We start from the raw sequence: 13,193 nt of genomic DNA on the forward strand, positions 1-13,193 counted from the left end.
TCTAAAAGTTAAGATCAACTATAATTGAAACTTAATATTCTAAAAGACTGAAAAATAATTGTAACCTCAAGCATTTTGATCTGATTTGGCTAAGAAATCGCAAGTGTATCACCTCATGTTCATTCTAGGAAATCACTAGTGTTTCATAGAGTCTCATTGAGTAACATGGAATTGGAGGTCCTGTTGTCGATCCCTGTGTTTACAGAGAAAGTTCCTACGTGGTTCCCCCATGTCATTGGTATAGGATGGAGGGCCTTGCAACAAACACTGTATAGATATTCGGATGGGACAAAAAAACGAGGTCCTGTGTATATATTGGCTTGCACATAAAAGATCCCTTGACAGTTGGAATTTGATATAAAAGTAGACTGTAGTGTCGTTGTCTGAGCAAAATTTCCGTCATAGCACACTGTATGGCTTAGGCCCGTCTTCATTAACCCAGAAGGCTTAGAACCGACGTCAAGCTCCATATCATTCTATAAAGCGAACTCTTGTCATTTATGGTACTTACCTGCCTGATTTAGGTAGATTATCACAAGCTACGGTAACGGACAGCATTTTATCATCTTTACCACTCTCTGAGCATAATTCCTTAAATACCACGGTTGAGACAAGCGGCCAGGATGTCGTATTCTGAGCTAGAGGTTTGATATTAGATAAACAGCACCATAACGCTATGGGAGGTAGAACTGTAAACTCTTTAGGCAGTGGATAAACTTGATTAATAGAAACTTTCTCTTTATCCCCAAAATCTACATAGAAAACAATAACTTCTTGGTATTTTTTACTCGATTTAACATTTCCTTTACTGATTAGTTCCACAACCTTGCCACGATAATAAAATCCATCCTTAAATTTGGCACAACAGAAATCATTCACTTTGGGAAGAAAATCGCGACTCAGTTGCTCTAATCTTTTCTTAGTGTAGGCAAAGAATTTTCGATTGATATTCTCCATCAATTTGTCAAGAATTTGTCCATTTTCAAGCGAGACTTTGTGCACGTAAAAATCCCCTGGTGTGTTGATGTGAGCCATTAAAACGTTAAATTTGATTTTAGTATCTGTTTCAGTATTTTTTAGTTCTTCTTTCGTTAAATGTTTGGAAGCAACTGTTTCTTCCGACTTTGATGCCAACATTGTTTTAAAACTCTCAGTATTAGGCCTAGTATTTTTATCTCTTGTGTTATGACTTGATTTTTCTTCCGTCTTCGTAGCAGCCCTCTTTGATTCCTTAGAAACATTTTTCTGGTGACAAGAAATATGTGTGTTTTCATCATCTTTAACATGTGACTTCATCGTTGTTTCACTAGATTGGCTAATCTTACCCACATCTATGCTTTTGTCAATGTGTTTTTCAATATCTACTTTCACTTCCTCATTGTTATTGTCTACTTTCACTTTCTTAATGTCTACAGTAACTGTATCATTATCATTGTCCTTGTCCTTGACTACTTTTAATTTGTTATCTATTTCTGACTTTTCATTCCCTACTTTTGAACGATCATGTTCTTCCGATTTGGACTTTTCTATTTCTTTACTAACGTCGTTTTCAAACTTTTGCTCTTCATCTTTTGGAATGGTTTGCCGTTTTTCATTTGAAGTGAGTGAATTAGAACCTTGTTGCATCCTGAATGAATCTACAGAAAGAACAGGAGATTGGTGAGGTGTTTTTGAGGACACAAATCCACTTTCAACAGATACTTTATCATCCAAACTGTCATTTTTAGTATTAGCTTTGGCCTTATCTTTTTCGATACTCGAGATCACAGAATGGGCATTTTTCAACACTTGTTTGTACATGACACGTAAACAGTCTAATTGTTCGGATATCGGAATAAAACGTCCTCGTTCTTGTCGAATCATAATGGCACTGAGATTCATATTAACACAGGGAAAGTTCCACTGCTGCCCTCTATTACTGTCTGGCCAAACCATCAACACTAGCTCCACCAAGTGGGGAAAGGAAGGATTATCACTACAATAGACTGCTTTACACAGTAGTACTTGACTTTTTACATGGATAGTTAAAATGTTTATTTCATCTTCGGTCCATGATCGATCTCTCTCTGCTGGTGCTAGCTGAAAAATAAAATACATATATAACAAGCTGTTGTGCATTGTCAGGAGTTTCCCTCTTCCAACTCTTTGTCAACTATCTTAAAACAAGAAATTAATTGGAAAAAATACTATCACCAGTCACATTAACATATATTTTGTTCCATTATCACTAATCAGTGAATTGAGTCACTTTCACGAGAGAGAGAGAGAGAGAGAGAGAGAGAGAGAGAGAGAGAGAGAGAGAGAGAGAGAGATATTAACGTGGACACAAACTTGATCATTTCAGGACTAACATATGGTTCAATTTTATTTCAATAGTTCGCTTGCGCATAGGGGTCTTTAGCAGTGGGAGGAAATCGGAGGACCCAGAGAAAACCCACGAGATAGGACAGGCAACCCTACTCCTTGTCACGTACAACCAGGGAATCAAAGACCCGCCAGACTCAATGACAGACCTAATGATACAGCGCGCATGCTAACCATTCGTCCATCCAACCCCCCCAAGAAGGATAGAATATAGTGAATGCAACATATACTCACTAACCAATCACCAAAAAATTCCAGTAGGCTGATCAGATGGCAGTAGGCCAAGATTACAGAGATTTTTAAAGTTTGAAACAATCGCCTAATCAGGCTACAATAAGTTAATTAAATATGCACATATGCAGTGGCGCGCAGGGAGTGGGGCAATGTGGACGACTGACCCAGGCATCCATTTCAAGGGGCATCCAACCAAAGAGCGAAAATATGTTTTGGAAACAAAACCGGGAACGAATAATGGCACCCATTTCAATATCCCTTCCTGTAACTTTATTCATCTCAAGCTAATAAGATTATTACATGTAGATAGTCAAAAGGAATCAACTTACTCCAGCTATAGCACAGAAGACAGCTTGAGCAGGCAGTTGTGCAAGTTGACTATTTAGTGGACGAAGATCAAGGGTCATGACCTCTTCCTGATTACCATAATCTATATACTGAACTGTCACTTTATCTCCTGAAATATTAATAATGAAATGGATAAATAAATCTACAACTGAGAGAGAGAGAGAGAGAGAGAGGGAGAGAGAGAGAGAGAGAGAGAGAGAGAGAGAGATGGGGTTTAACACCCGCTGGACACAAACTAGGTCATTTCGGGTCTAAAACATGGCTCAATTTTATTTCAATAATTCGCTTGCATGTAGGGGTCTTTAGCAGTGGGGGGAAACCGGAGGACCCAAAGAAAACCCAAGAGGTTGGATAGGCGACCCTACTCCTTGTCACGTACAACAGGGGGAATCGAAACCCCGCCAGTTGACTCAATGACAGACGTTATGATATAGCGCGAACATGCTAACCATTCGGCCATCCAACCCTGCCAACAGAATTTGAACTGTTCAGATAGTCTGGACAAATAATTGTCCATTTGCCTGAATACATGCGTACAAATTTGTGGCCACTGCTTTTCACTATGCTTAACCAGAAAATGCTCTCTGTATTGAACATAGTCAAGGTATTGATGTTCATTACTCTCAACCAATTAGAATGTTTCCCTTACAGCAATGAAATGAGATGAAATGGGGTTTAACGTCCTACTGTTCTGCTCTTAAACTGGGCTAATGAAGACGGGCATACGCCATACAGTATGCTATTATGGAAATTTTGCCCGGGCAGCGGCACTACAGCCTACTCTTATATTGAATTTCAACTGCCAAGGGATCTTTTACTCGCACGCCAATGTTTACCTGGAACCTTGGTTTTTCGTCCCATCCAAACGACTAGACAGCTGTCCTTGTCAGGCCCTCCGTCCTGCATCACTGACAAGGGGAAACCACGTCTGAAAATCTGGATGAACTTTCTCGGCCAATGCAGGGATCGAATACTTGACCTCCAGGCTAGCGAGCCAGCGTCTTACCCACTTAGCCACCATGATCCCCCCCTTACAGCAACGTTTGCATCTGCTCTTTACCAAATTTCAATTATCAAGGGTTCTTTTACATGTACATGCCTGCCATGTGAACATGGATATTTGGTTTTCATCGCAACTGAACTGACAAGGGGATATCTGGTTAGTGAGCAAGCACATTACTCACTGAGCCACATAATGTTATAAATGTAGATTAAACTAACCTTTGATGTTTCGAACTTTAGCACGATAGAAATTTCCATCTAATTTAAATTTAGCTAAACAAATCATATCTTTTACTACTGGTAACTCATATTCATCTTTATAACTTGATACATACTGTCTGTAAATAAAAATATAGGTTGCCAGACAATAAAATATAGGTTACCAGGCAACAAAACATAGGTCCAGAACGGTTACAGTGGGCGAGTCTAAATACATAAACATCGATTAGAAAACATATTTTAACTATGTAGGAAAAAATATTTGCGATCAAAAACAAAATACAGGTTACCAGGCAACAAAACACAGGTCAACAGCAGCTACAGAGGGCACACCTAAATACATAACATCGATTAGAAAACACATTTTAACTATGTGGGAAAAAACATTTGTTACCATATCAAAAACCTATCTTTTGAGATACGCAAAAGGATTTTATTTCAGTTTTTAATCTACAGATTTTAATGAACTAAAGTCCTACAGATAGATAAACAATGGGTATTATCAGGCCTGGAAATAACGGTTTTAGATGTACATGTACCCGACAAAATGTCAGGCACTGATGAAATAGTACCTGACATTTTCATCTTAGTGCCGGACCTGTATTAATAATATCAATAAAAGTGACAGGCACCAGAGGTTTTGTGCCTGACCAAGCCCGAATCTGTGCCTGACATTGTCTGTGACAGGAGCCTTATTTCCAGGCTTATGTATGATTGCAAATAATGGTACTGGCAACGTGCCGATCGGACATTATTTACACTAGCTGAAATATCGGTCTTGTGTGACGATTTCATTGAAATGCACGTGCAGCATAGTGTCTGTATTTTCAGTCGTTTAATGCAATCGAGTGAGACAAAGCGTTATATACTGAAACAACGAAATAATAACAAACTTGTGCAATATCAATGTATTATTTAAACATGCATAATACAAGAGCTAATTCTGCAGGTCTTTCTCTAGGTCTGAAATGTTATATAAATCATTAATTAGACATTAATTAATTTACATGTACCAAGACCATAATCAACTCTCGATGCTATCGAATGCCTGTGATATTTAGTAGATTTAATTACATTTTGTGATCTATGTGGTAACTGTAAAAATCGATAATCGAGACTTTGTTTATTATCGGAACTCTATCGCTAATATCTAGGCTCAGGGTGAAGTAATTTAACTGAAATTTTCAGCATATTCTCCTTTCATTATCTATTTTTAAACTATTATAGCGAGAACTGTCAGCTCTTTATCAGCTGTACATGTGACAAAGTGGTCTTAAGAGTCCTAGTTGGGGGGGGGGGGGGGGGTCATTTAAGTGCTAAAGGTTTAACTAAACACTTCTCATTCTTTCTCAAGAACTGTCAGCTTTTTGTCTCGCTCTCGACCGTTAAACCATACATATTGCAAGAACCAGAACTTAGATAGTTAGAACTGATTAATGATACAAAATTATACAGGTTTGCATTGATGTTTTCCCCTTTTAAAGGACAATCATGGTGCCAGCCATTATAACATATGTGATAGAACTGCTAAAACACATTCCAAATATAATTTTAACACACAGATCATTGCTATGACAGATGCCTAACGACGATTTGAAGAAACAAGAAGTGACACAAAAGATAGAACCAGTTCTATCAAATGTGTGATAATGGCTTACACCAACATTGTCCTTTAAGAGTTGCAAATAAGACTGATCTCAATGTCCTCAAACGAGCACCTTTACACGGTCAATAGTAATATATATCTGATTTATTATACTTACTGTATGCATGCCATTAATTCATCCAGGGCTGAACTGTATGAGTGTACATAAAATGACCACGGAGAATTAAGTTCACAAACCATCACATGAATAGGCTGATTTAAAACTGGACGGAAATGATCAACCTTAGGTCCATAACCATATTCTAAAATAGTTTTAACAGGATCCTTAACATGTCTTTCATTTACTTTATGGCTTCCCTTCGTTTCACATTCAGAATTATTTTTCTCATCAGTACTATGTTTATCTGAAGAAATTTTCCCTCTCTCTTGTTCCGAGCTTGAATCTACTCCTAATCCCTTTTTCACATCAATTCCAAACTTTGCTCGTGACGTTTCAAGACAGGCTTTGACTTTATTCGCTAATTTTGCTCGCTGCATCATCAAAAGTTTACGCGATTTGACACTTGATGATGTTCTACTTGAACTCGATTCCTCTGGGCTTGGTGTTGGCGGACTCAATTTATTTCCAGGTTTTTCTACAGAGTTGGATTTTGATATTTTTGAGGTTTTCGATTCCACAGAATCAGCATCTGAAAATTGTGACGGAGAAAAGTTAATGTCATTTGTGGAATTTTCGTGTGTAATCATCGGGTGTTTTTGTATTGGCGGAGAAACAACATTATCCCATGATTCCACTGGTTTATAACTTGTATTATTATTACTATTTTCCGGTAACTGAACTTTGGATTCCGGAGGATTGGATTTTAGATCTTGGGGAAGATATGGAAAGTCATTTGATTGAAATCCAAGGAAATTTGGATTATAATATGGATACATATACTCTGTAGGATAATCGTAACAGTCTGTAGTTACGTGACTTGCAATAGAGAGATCCAGCATACTTTCTTGGTAAGAACTCTTCAAATCATACTCCATCATACCCAAATCAGTTGAATCTTGGTTTTGCCCAAGCTCTGGTCTAATGATACCCAAATCAGTTGAATCTTGGTTTTGCCCAAGCTCTGGTCTAATGATACCCAAATCAGTTGAATCTTGGTTTTGCCCAAGCTCTGGTCTAATGATACCCAAATCAGTTGAATCTTGGTTTTGCCCAAGCTCTGGTCTAATGATACCCAAATCAGTTGAATCTTGGTTTTGCCCTAGCCCTGGTCTAACGATACCCAAACCAGATGAATTTTGGTTTAGCCCTGGCTTTGGTCTAACGATACCCAAATTAGTTGAATCTTGGTTTTGTACTAAATCTTGTCCGACAGTATTCTCATCTCTATTTTCAAAACTTTGAATAACAGACGTAACAGATTCACTTCTGCTATTTTTTTCCTTAGACGCATTTTGATTCACAGGTTCTTTGGGCTGTTTTATGGGTTTTAATAACGGAACTTCACGTATGACTGGAGCTGACATCTTGGAAATTTTTCTTTGGGAACATCCTGACTCACTGCTATCATTCTTCGCTTCTGTAACTAGAGCAGTGTTTTCTCTATGTGGTGTGCCAGATATGATCTTTACCGGGCTTGAGCAAGGCACATTATCAAAGTCTATAGCGTCTTCACTACATGATAGAGTTGCATCTGAATACCTGTCAACATAACGAGATATAAGAGCATTATTGTCTGATGCTACTATTTCACAACAGAAAGAGAGTGGAGCATCCTGTGAGAGTCTATGCCTTAACTCTTGAATATCAAGTCTGACCTCTGGTTTTGATTCAGGCAAAGATGCCTGAGAATCAATCAAAAGACTCTTTTTTATGTCTTGATTGTCAAGTCCTGACTGAGTTAATGTTAATGAGGACCTTATTTCACTGAAGTCTTGGTCTAACATCATTTTATTTTCCGCAACAGATAATTGTTCTTGGTTTACATCTTGCGACAGATTACGCCGGCACTGTGGTCCTGAATTTGCACATTTACTCTTTTCTGAAAAATCCTGAGAATTTATAGGAGCGGTTTTTAATATTTCCAAAGAGCTTTCAACCAAAGTTGTTTCTCCTTTCTTATCTTTAAATTTGGGATTGTGATCCTTGTCACCTCTGAGTAGCTCATATTCACTTTCATCACACGTGGTTGTATCTATCATAGATGGCGGTACTGACTGGTTCGAGCAAGTATCAGAGGACTCTGTACTTTCTAAAATAAATTATAAATAAGATGTTACTGATCAATCTTTTACGACGTCGGGAGTCATTGACAGTCCTCCTAAAAATGTATACAAGAACGATTAACTCTTGAGAGGCACATCTAGGGTTTCACTTTTTTTAAGAATGAAAGCAGCAGATACATGTAATATTGCATAACGGTACTTGAACTTGTACAGAGAGTTCAGTGATATTTGGGGCCCCAAATTTTGTTTAAAAATGTAATTTTCTTTTTGGCCAGGTATCCATTGTGGCATTCTTTCCATCAGAAATTGAAAATGTGCTGAGTTTTCAATATCTGGGGAACAAAACATTTGCTATGTGGATTTTTAAAAAAAAAAGTAATTTTCTTTTTGGCCAGGTGCAAGCACTATGAAGCACCATATCCTAAAGCAATGGCTCGAGAAATCCCTCTCTGGCCATTCCTGGATTGGCTTCTGATACTTGAGCTTTTGTGGGAGTTTGTCTATTCTTCCCGTTCAATCAAATTTCTCTTAAGTACAGCAACATACAGCCCCTTGTTTAATCTGGGATCTTTCCTAAAACTTTGGACAGTGAAAGGATTGTTCGTCTCCAAACAATATTGTTTACATTGTATCCGTTTTGATAGCCTCGTTTGACACGCAATTAGTTTTTCTGAAATATTCTGTTATGCACGGGTTAATTGGGCGTGATAAAATTGAAAGTCATTAGGTAACGTTATGTAACCATATTTGGTCCAATTTGGAGTTCTGTTTAAAGCCTAATGATATTGCTACGCAGTTAGCTATTGGTTGTTTATCGGACTATTGACCAGTCATAATTTGGAACAGAAATTTGCTTCCATTACAGAAGTGTTAAGTGTAATTATGTCTAATCAAACGAAACACTGTGAGGAGTATGTGCATCAAGATGCACCTGATCGGCAATGAATGCTGTATAGATTAGTACAATAAATACCATTAAATTCCTCTACAGTTGCAGCTAAAACTGTACAGTTATAATAATGTTGATCTAATAACTGCATAGTTTTCTGATATTTTTTTTGTAATTTATGTGAATCAGTTGACTGTATTAATTCTTCAGCTAATGTACATCCCTGAAAACATAAACAATAATTTATTAATAGTAGCTCGTCTAAATGATTGTAAACATTCTGTAAAATGTTTTTTGGGACTAAAACGTGGTTCAATTTTATTTCAATAATTCGCTTATGCATAGAGGTCTTTAGCAGTGTCAGGAAACCGGAGGAGGACCTTGATAAAACCCACGAGGTCGGACAGGTGACCCTACACCTTGTCACGTATGACCGTATAATCGAAACCACACCAGTTGACTAAATGACAGACCTTATGATACAGCTAACCATTCGGCCCCCCAACCCCCACACCTCATATGGGGGCAGCACACATTTAATGTGCAGGTGGAGGGGGGAGGGGAAGAGGGAATGGAACATTTATTACGTGCATCTGTCTATATCAGCATACTGTAGTACCTTAGGCTTTCTCATTTCTTTTTCATTTCCAATAGCAGCATTACAGGATGGAAGGTCTGGTAAAGAACAGCATCCAGTCGATTGAATTGGATGAAAAGAATAAGCGGAAATGTTGCTGTCTGGGCAAAATTCCCTCAAAGTACACTGCATGGCATAATGCCTGCCTTCATTGGCTGGTTGATGCAGTAAAGTAGGATGTTATACCCCATTTCATTTTATTTGTAACCAAGATATTTTTCTAATAATATATTTATATACCTGTTCTACATCTGTTATAAAATCAATGACTATTTTACTGACTTCATCTTTCTGTTCTTTTAAAGCTTTCACCTTCTCCTCCAAATTCTTCTTAAATATTGTCACATGCTTTTGTTTCAGTTTTTTGGACATCTTTCTTGTCAATCTTAAAGAAATCATAAAGATAGGTTGCCAGATAACGAAACATACGCCAACAGCAGCTATATTTATTCTTTTGTAGGTAAAGGAGGCATTTACAAGACCATTTTATACAGATCAGATTACAATCTTTGTCGTTCGATTGTTCAAAAGGTTCTACAAACTGATCGAAACGGCCTTAACACTTGAAATAATTTACAGAATTTGTTGAAATTCGACAGTGTTTTTCAATTTACTAATTTTAATAACGCATATAAATTTCATACGGATTGTATGATAACTTTTGTCGCTTGAACAATCACAAGGTTCAACAAGATGAACAAGTTAAAACAACTCGAGAAGTAATTGATGGAAATTGTTGAAATTCAATAGGCTTCTTCATTTCACTAATCTAAATAATACATATAAATTTCATACGGATTGGATGATAGCTTTTGTCGTTAGAGCATTGACAAGGTGCAACAAAGTGAAACAAGGGCCATAACTCCAGAAGAAATTAACAGAAATCATTGAAATTAAAGAGACTTCTTCATCTCACTAATGTACACAACATATCAATTTCAAAACAATCAGATCATAATTGTAGTCTGTAGAGTGTTCACAAGAAATAGTGGACGATAGACAGGCGGACAGACAGACAGACGGGGCCTATGGCAAAATACTACCACATTAAAGAGACTTCTTCATCTCACTAATGTACACAACATATCAATTTCAAAACATTCAGATCATAATTGTAGTCTGTAGAGTGTTCACAAGAAATAGTGGACGATAGACGGACGGACAGACAGACGGGGGCTATGGCAAAATACTACCACATTCCCATGTGGGTGTATAAAAACAGGGAGGACGTGCGATTCCACTGCAATGTTTTTCAGAAACTCCTTTAGGATGATATGAGACATGAGTACAATAATAATTGACCATGGTATTCACACCAGAGGTGGCAACAAGTCGCAGAACCTCAAGTCAGAGTAAAGTCGTAAGTTTCTGATTTTAGTACCGGTCGAGTCTTCATAAAGCCCAAGTTCTGTTCAAGTCACCAATTCATGCAAAATAAAGCAAGTTAGAGATAGGTATCCTCACTGCGCCTCGATTATCCTGAATATTGGCTCTTTAAATTTGCGAGTTATAACAACACCAGAGTCCGAGTCTAGTCTTTAAAAACATTTCAAATCGAAGCACAATTCATGCTACTTAAGCCGGACTCAAGTTGCAGAACTTGAGTTCCCATGATCTGATCCACACACACTTTGTGAAACAATGTCCCTTGTAAAAACTATTAGGCCTACATTGAAAACTCATTATCATGAATACACAGAATTTATTAACATAGAAAGGTATAATAAACAAAAGGCATAAGTGTTTACCAGTAACGTGCATAGCCTTTTGCATAGAATTCTGTAAAGATTGGTTTAACAGTTTCTGAGAAATATGCAAATGTCAATGAATTAAAAACCTTTTAAGGTTCTAATAAGTTACAAAATTCTTGAATTAAGAATTTTCTATTATGCAAAAGGCATAATATTTAAAGCATATTGATGTTTATATGGCCTATAACATTTCACAATATTTAGGAATATTAATTGCATACTTTATAAACTGGTATTATGCAAGAGGTAAATCTGCCTATTGCATGTCTTTCTTAAGGCCTTAAATATATAATTAGACATTTATTAACATGATCATAATCAAGTCTTGATGCCATCGGATTGGTCTGTTTTATCTAAAAATCGTGAAGTGAGACTAAGCTTCAAATAACCATGGCAGTAAGTACGGCGGTTACAATAGTGCACACATCATGTCAAACCGTCAAAGGCTAATGTATCTTTGCTAGGAATATGAATAAAGTAATTTGAATGAAATTTTCAATATATTCGTTTTTGAACTATTTTTGCAAAAACGGCCAGCTTTTTATCTAAATCTTATATAATGTATCTTTAAGTCAAACTCTTTCAATTAAAACACAAATTATTCAACCCATAATTCTCCACATAAAGGCATCTTGAATAGTTTAAAACAATACCCCCAAATCTGATAATGTACGGTACAGTACAGGTACACCAAAAACAATGTCAAATCTGTTTCCGTGGAAACACAAAACTTATTAAATGCAAGAATTTTCTAATTGACAAAAGGCACATACACTGTAATATGCATGCGCTTGTTCACGGTTTCGTACAGATAACTAAATGGTTGCTCGAGGAAAGGTGCTCCGGAAACAAACCAAGAAGAACTATTATAACTTATAAGAGAACCCATTTTTCAACATCTCTTCCTTTGGCAAAAGCTAACTCGAAGATCAATTTTATTCAGCCCTTTAATTAACTTTGTAACAATACTCATTTTGAGATTGACTGAAGCTTTAGAACTAGTTGGGTGCACTTCATAATATACGTTCTTATTAGAGTTCTAGACATTGGTATTCACTATTTAGTTTTATATAAATTGATATGATTGTCAATGGCATGGCATGGTTTCATTTATTATTAGAACACTAAAAATTAATATTTATAGATAATTTTTACAATATTTCTGACCAGACGAAATGGAACTTACGAATGGAATGACTATTATTTATTGTCAAAACTTTATTTGCAATAATATCAGTTAAATTGGCTACCACAACTCAAAATCGTCTTCTTTCATTTCCCGCGATGTCACCTGTTACGACTGGGTAGCCAAGACTATAATATTAAGAGTTATTTCCCTTCGATACACACACACATGTGACGTACGGCACATCGTGTGTTGTGACAGAGGTAAACATTACCATTGTTTTCTACTCTTTTTACAAAAATAAACAGAATTCTGTGTCCATTCGATATCAGAAACAAGGGATTGTCATATCCGTTTATGAAATTTAAAATAAACCACTTGCGCTATTCAGCCCTTTAATTAACTTTGTAACAATACTCATTTTGAGATTGACTGAAGCTTTAGAACTAGTTGGGTGCACTTCATAATATACGTTCTTATTAGAGTTCTAGACATTGGTATTCACTATTTAGTTTTATATAAATTGATATGATTGTCAATGGCATGGCATGGTTTCATTTATTATTAGAACACTAAAAATTAATATTTATAGATAATTTTTACAATATTTCTGACCAGACGAAATGGAACTTACGAATGGAATGACTATTATTTATTGTCAAAACTTTATTTGCAATAATATCAGTTAAATTGGCTACCACAACTCAAAATCGTCTTCTTTCATTTCCCGCGATGTCACCTGTTACGACTGGGTAGCCAAGACTATAATATTAAGAGTTATTTCCCTTCGATAC

General features: G+C 36.6%; 1 protein-coding gene across 1 annotated transcript in view; it reads right to left on the bottom strand.

Annotated features, from left to right (window-relative positions):
• LOC126826787 (uncharacterized) overlaps positions 1 to 12,551 on the bottom strand; it is a 97,980-nt gene extending 85,429 nt beyond the window's left edge. Inside the window, exons 1-7 of the mRNA XM_050555863.2 lie at positions 12,460 to 12,551; positions 9,763 to 9,907; positions 8,970 to 9,108; positions 5,931 to 8,022; positions 4,168 to 4,286; positions 2,928 to 3,055; positions 512 to 2,079 (exon numbers count right to left, since the gene is read on the bottom strand). Of these exons, the coding sequence (XP_050411820.1) occupies positions 512 to 2,079; positions 2,928 to 3,055; positions 4,168 to 4,286; positions 5,931 to 8,022; positions 8,970 to 9,108; positions 9,763 to 9,894 (4,178 nt within the window). The 5' untranslated portion in view covers positions 9,895 to 9,907; positions 12,460 to 12,551. The remainder of the gene's footprint in view (positions 1 to 511; positions 2,080 to 2,927; positions 3,056 to 4,167; positions 4,287 to 5,930; positions 8,023 to 8,969; positions 9,109 to 9,762; positions 9,908 to 12,459) is intronic.
• Between the last annotated feature and the right edge of the window lie 642 nt (positions 12,552 to 13,193).

The sequence above is a fragment of the Patella vulgata genome, chromosome 7, assembly GCF_932274485.2.
Source record: "Patella vulgata chromosome 7, xgPatVulg1.2, whole genome shotgun sequence".
NCBI classification, from domain to species: domain Eukaryota; kingdom Metazoa; phylum Mollusca; class Gastropoda; family Patellidae; genus Patella; species Patella vulgata.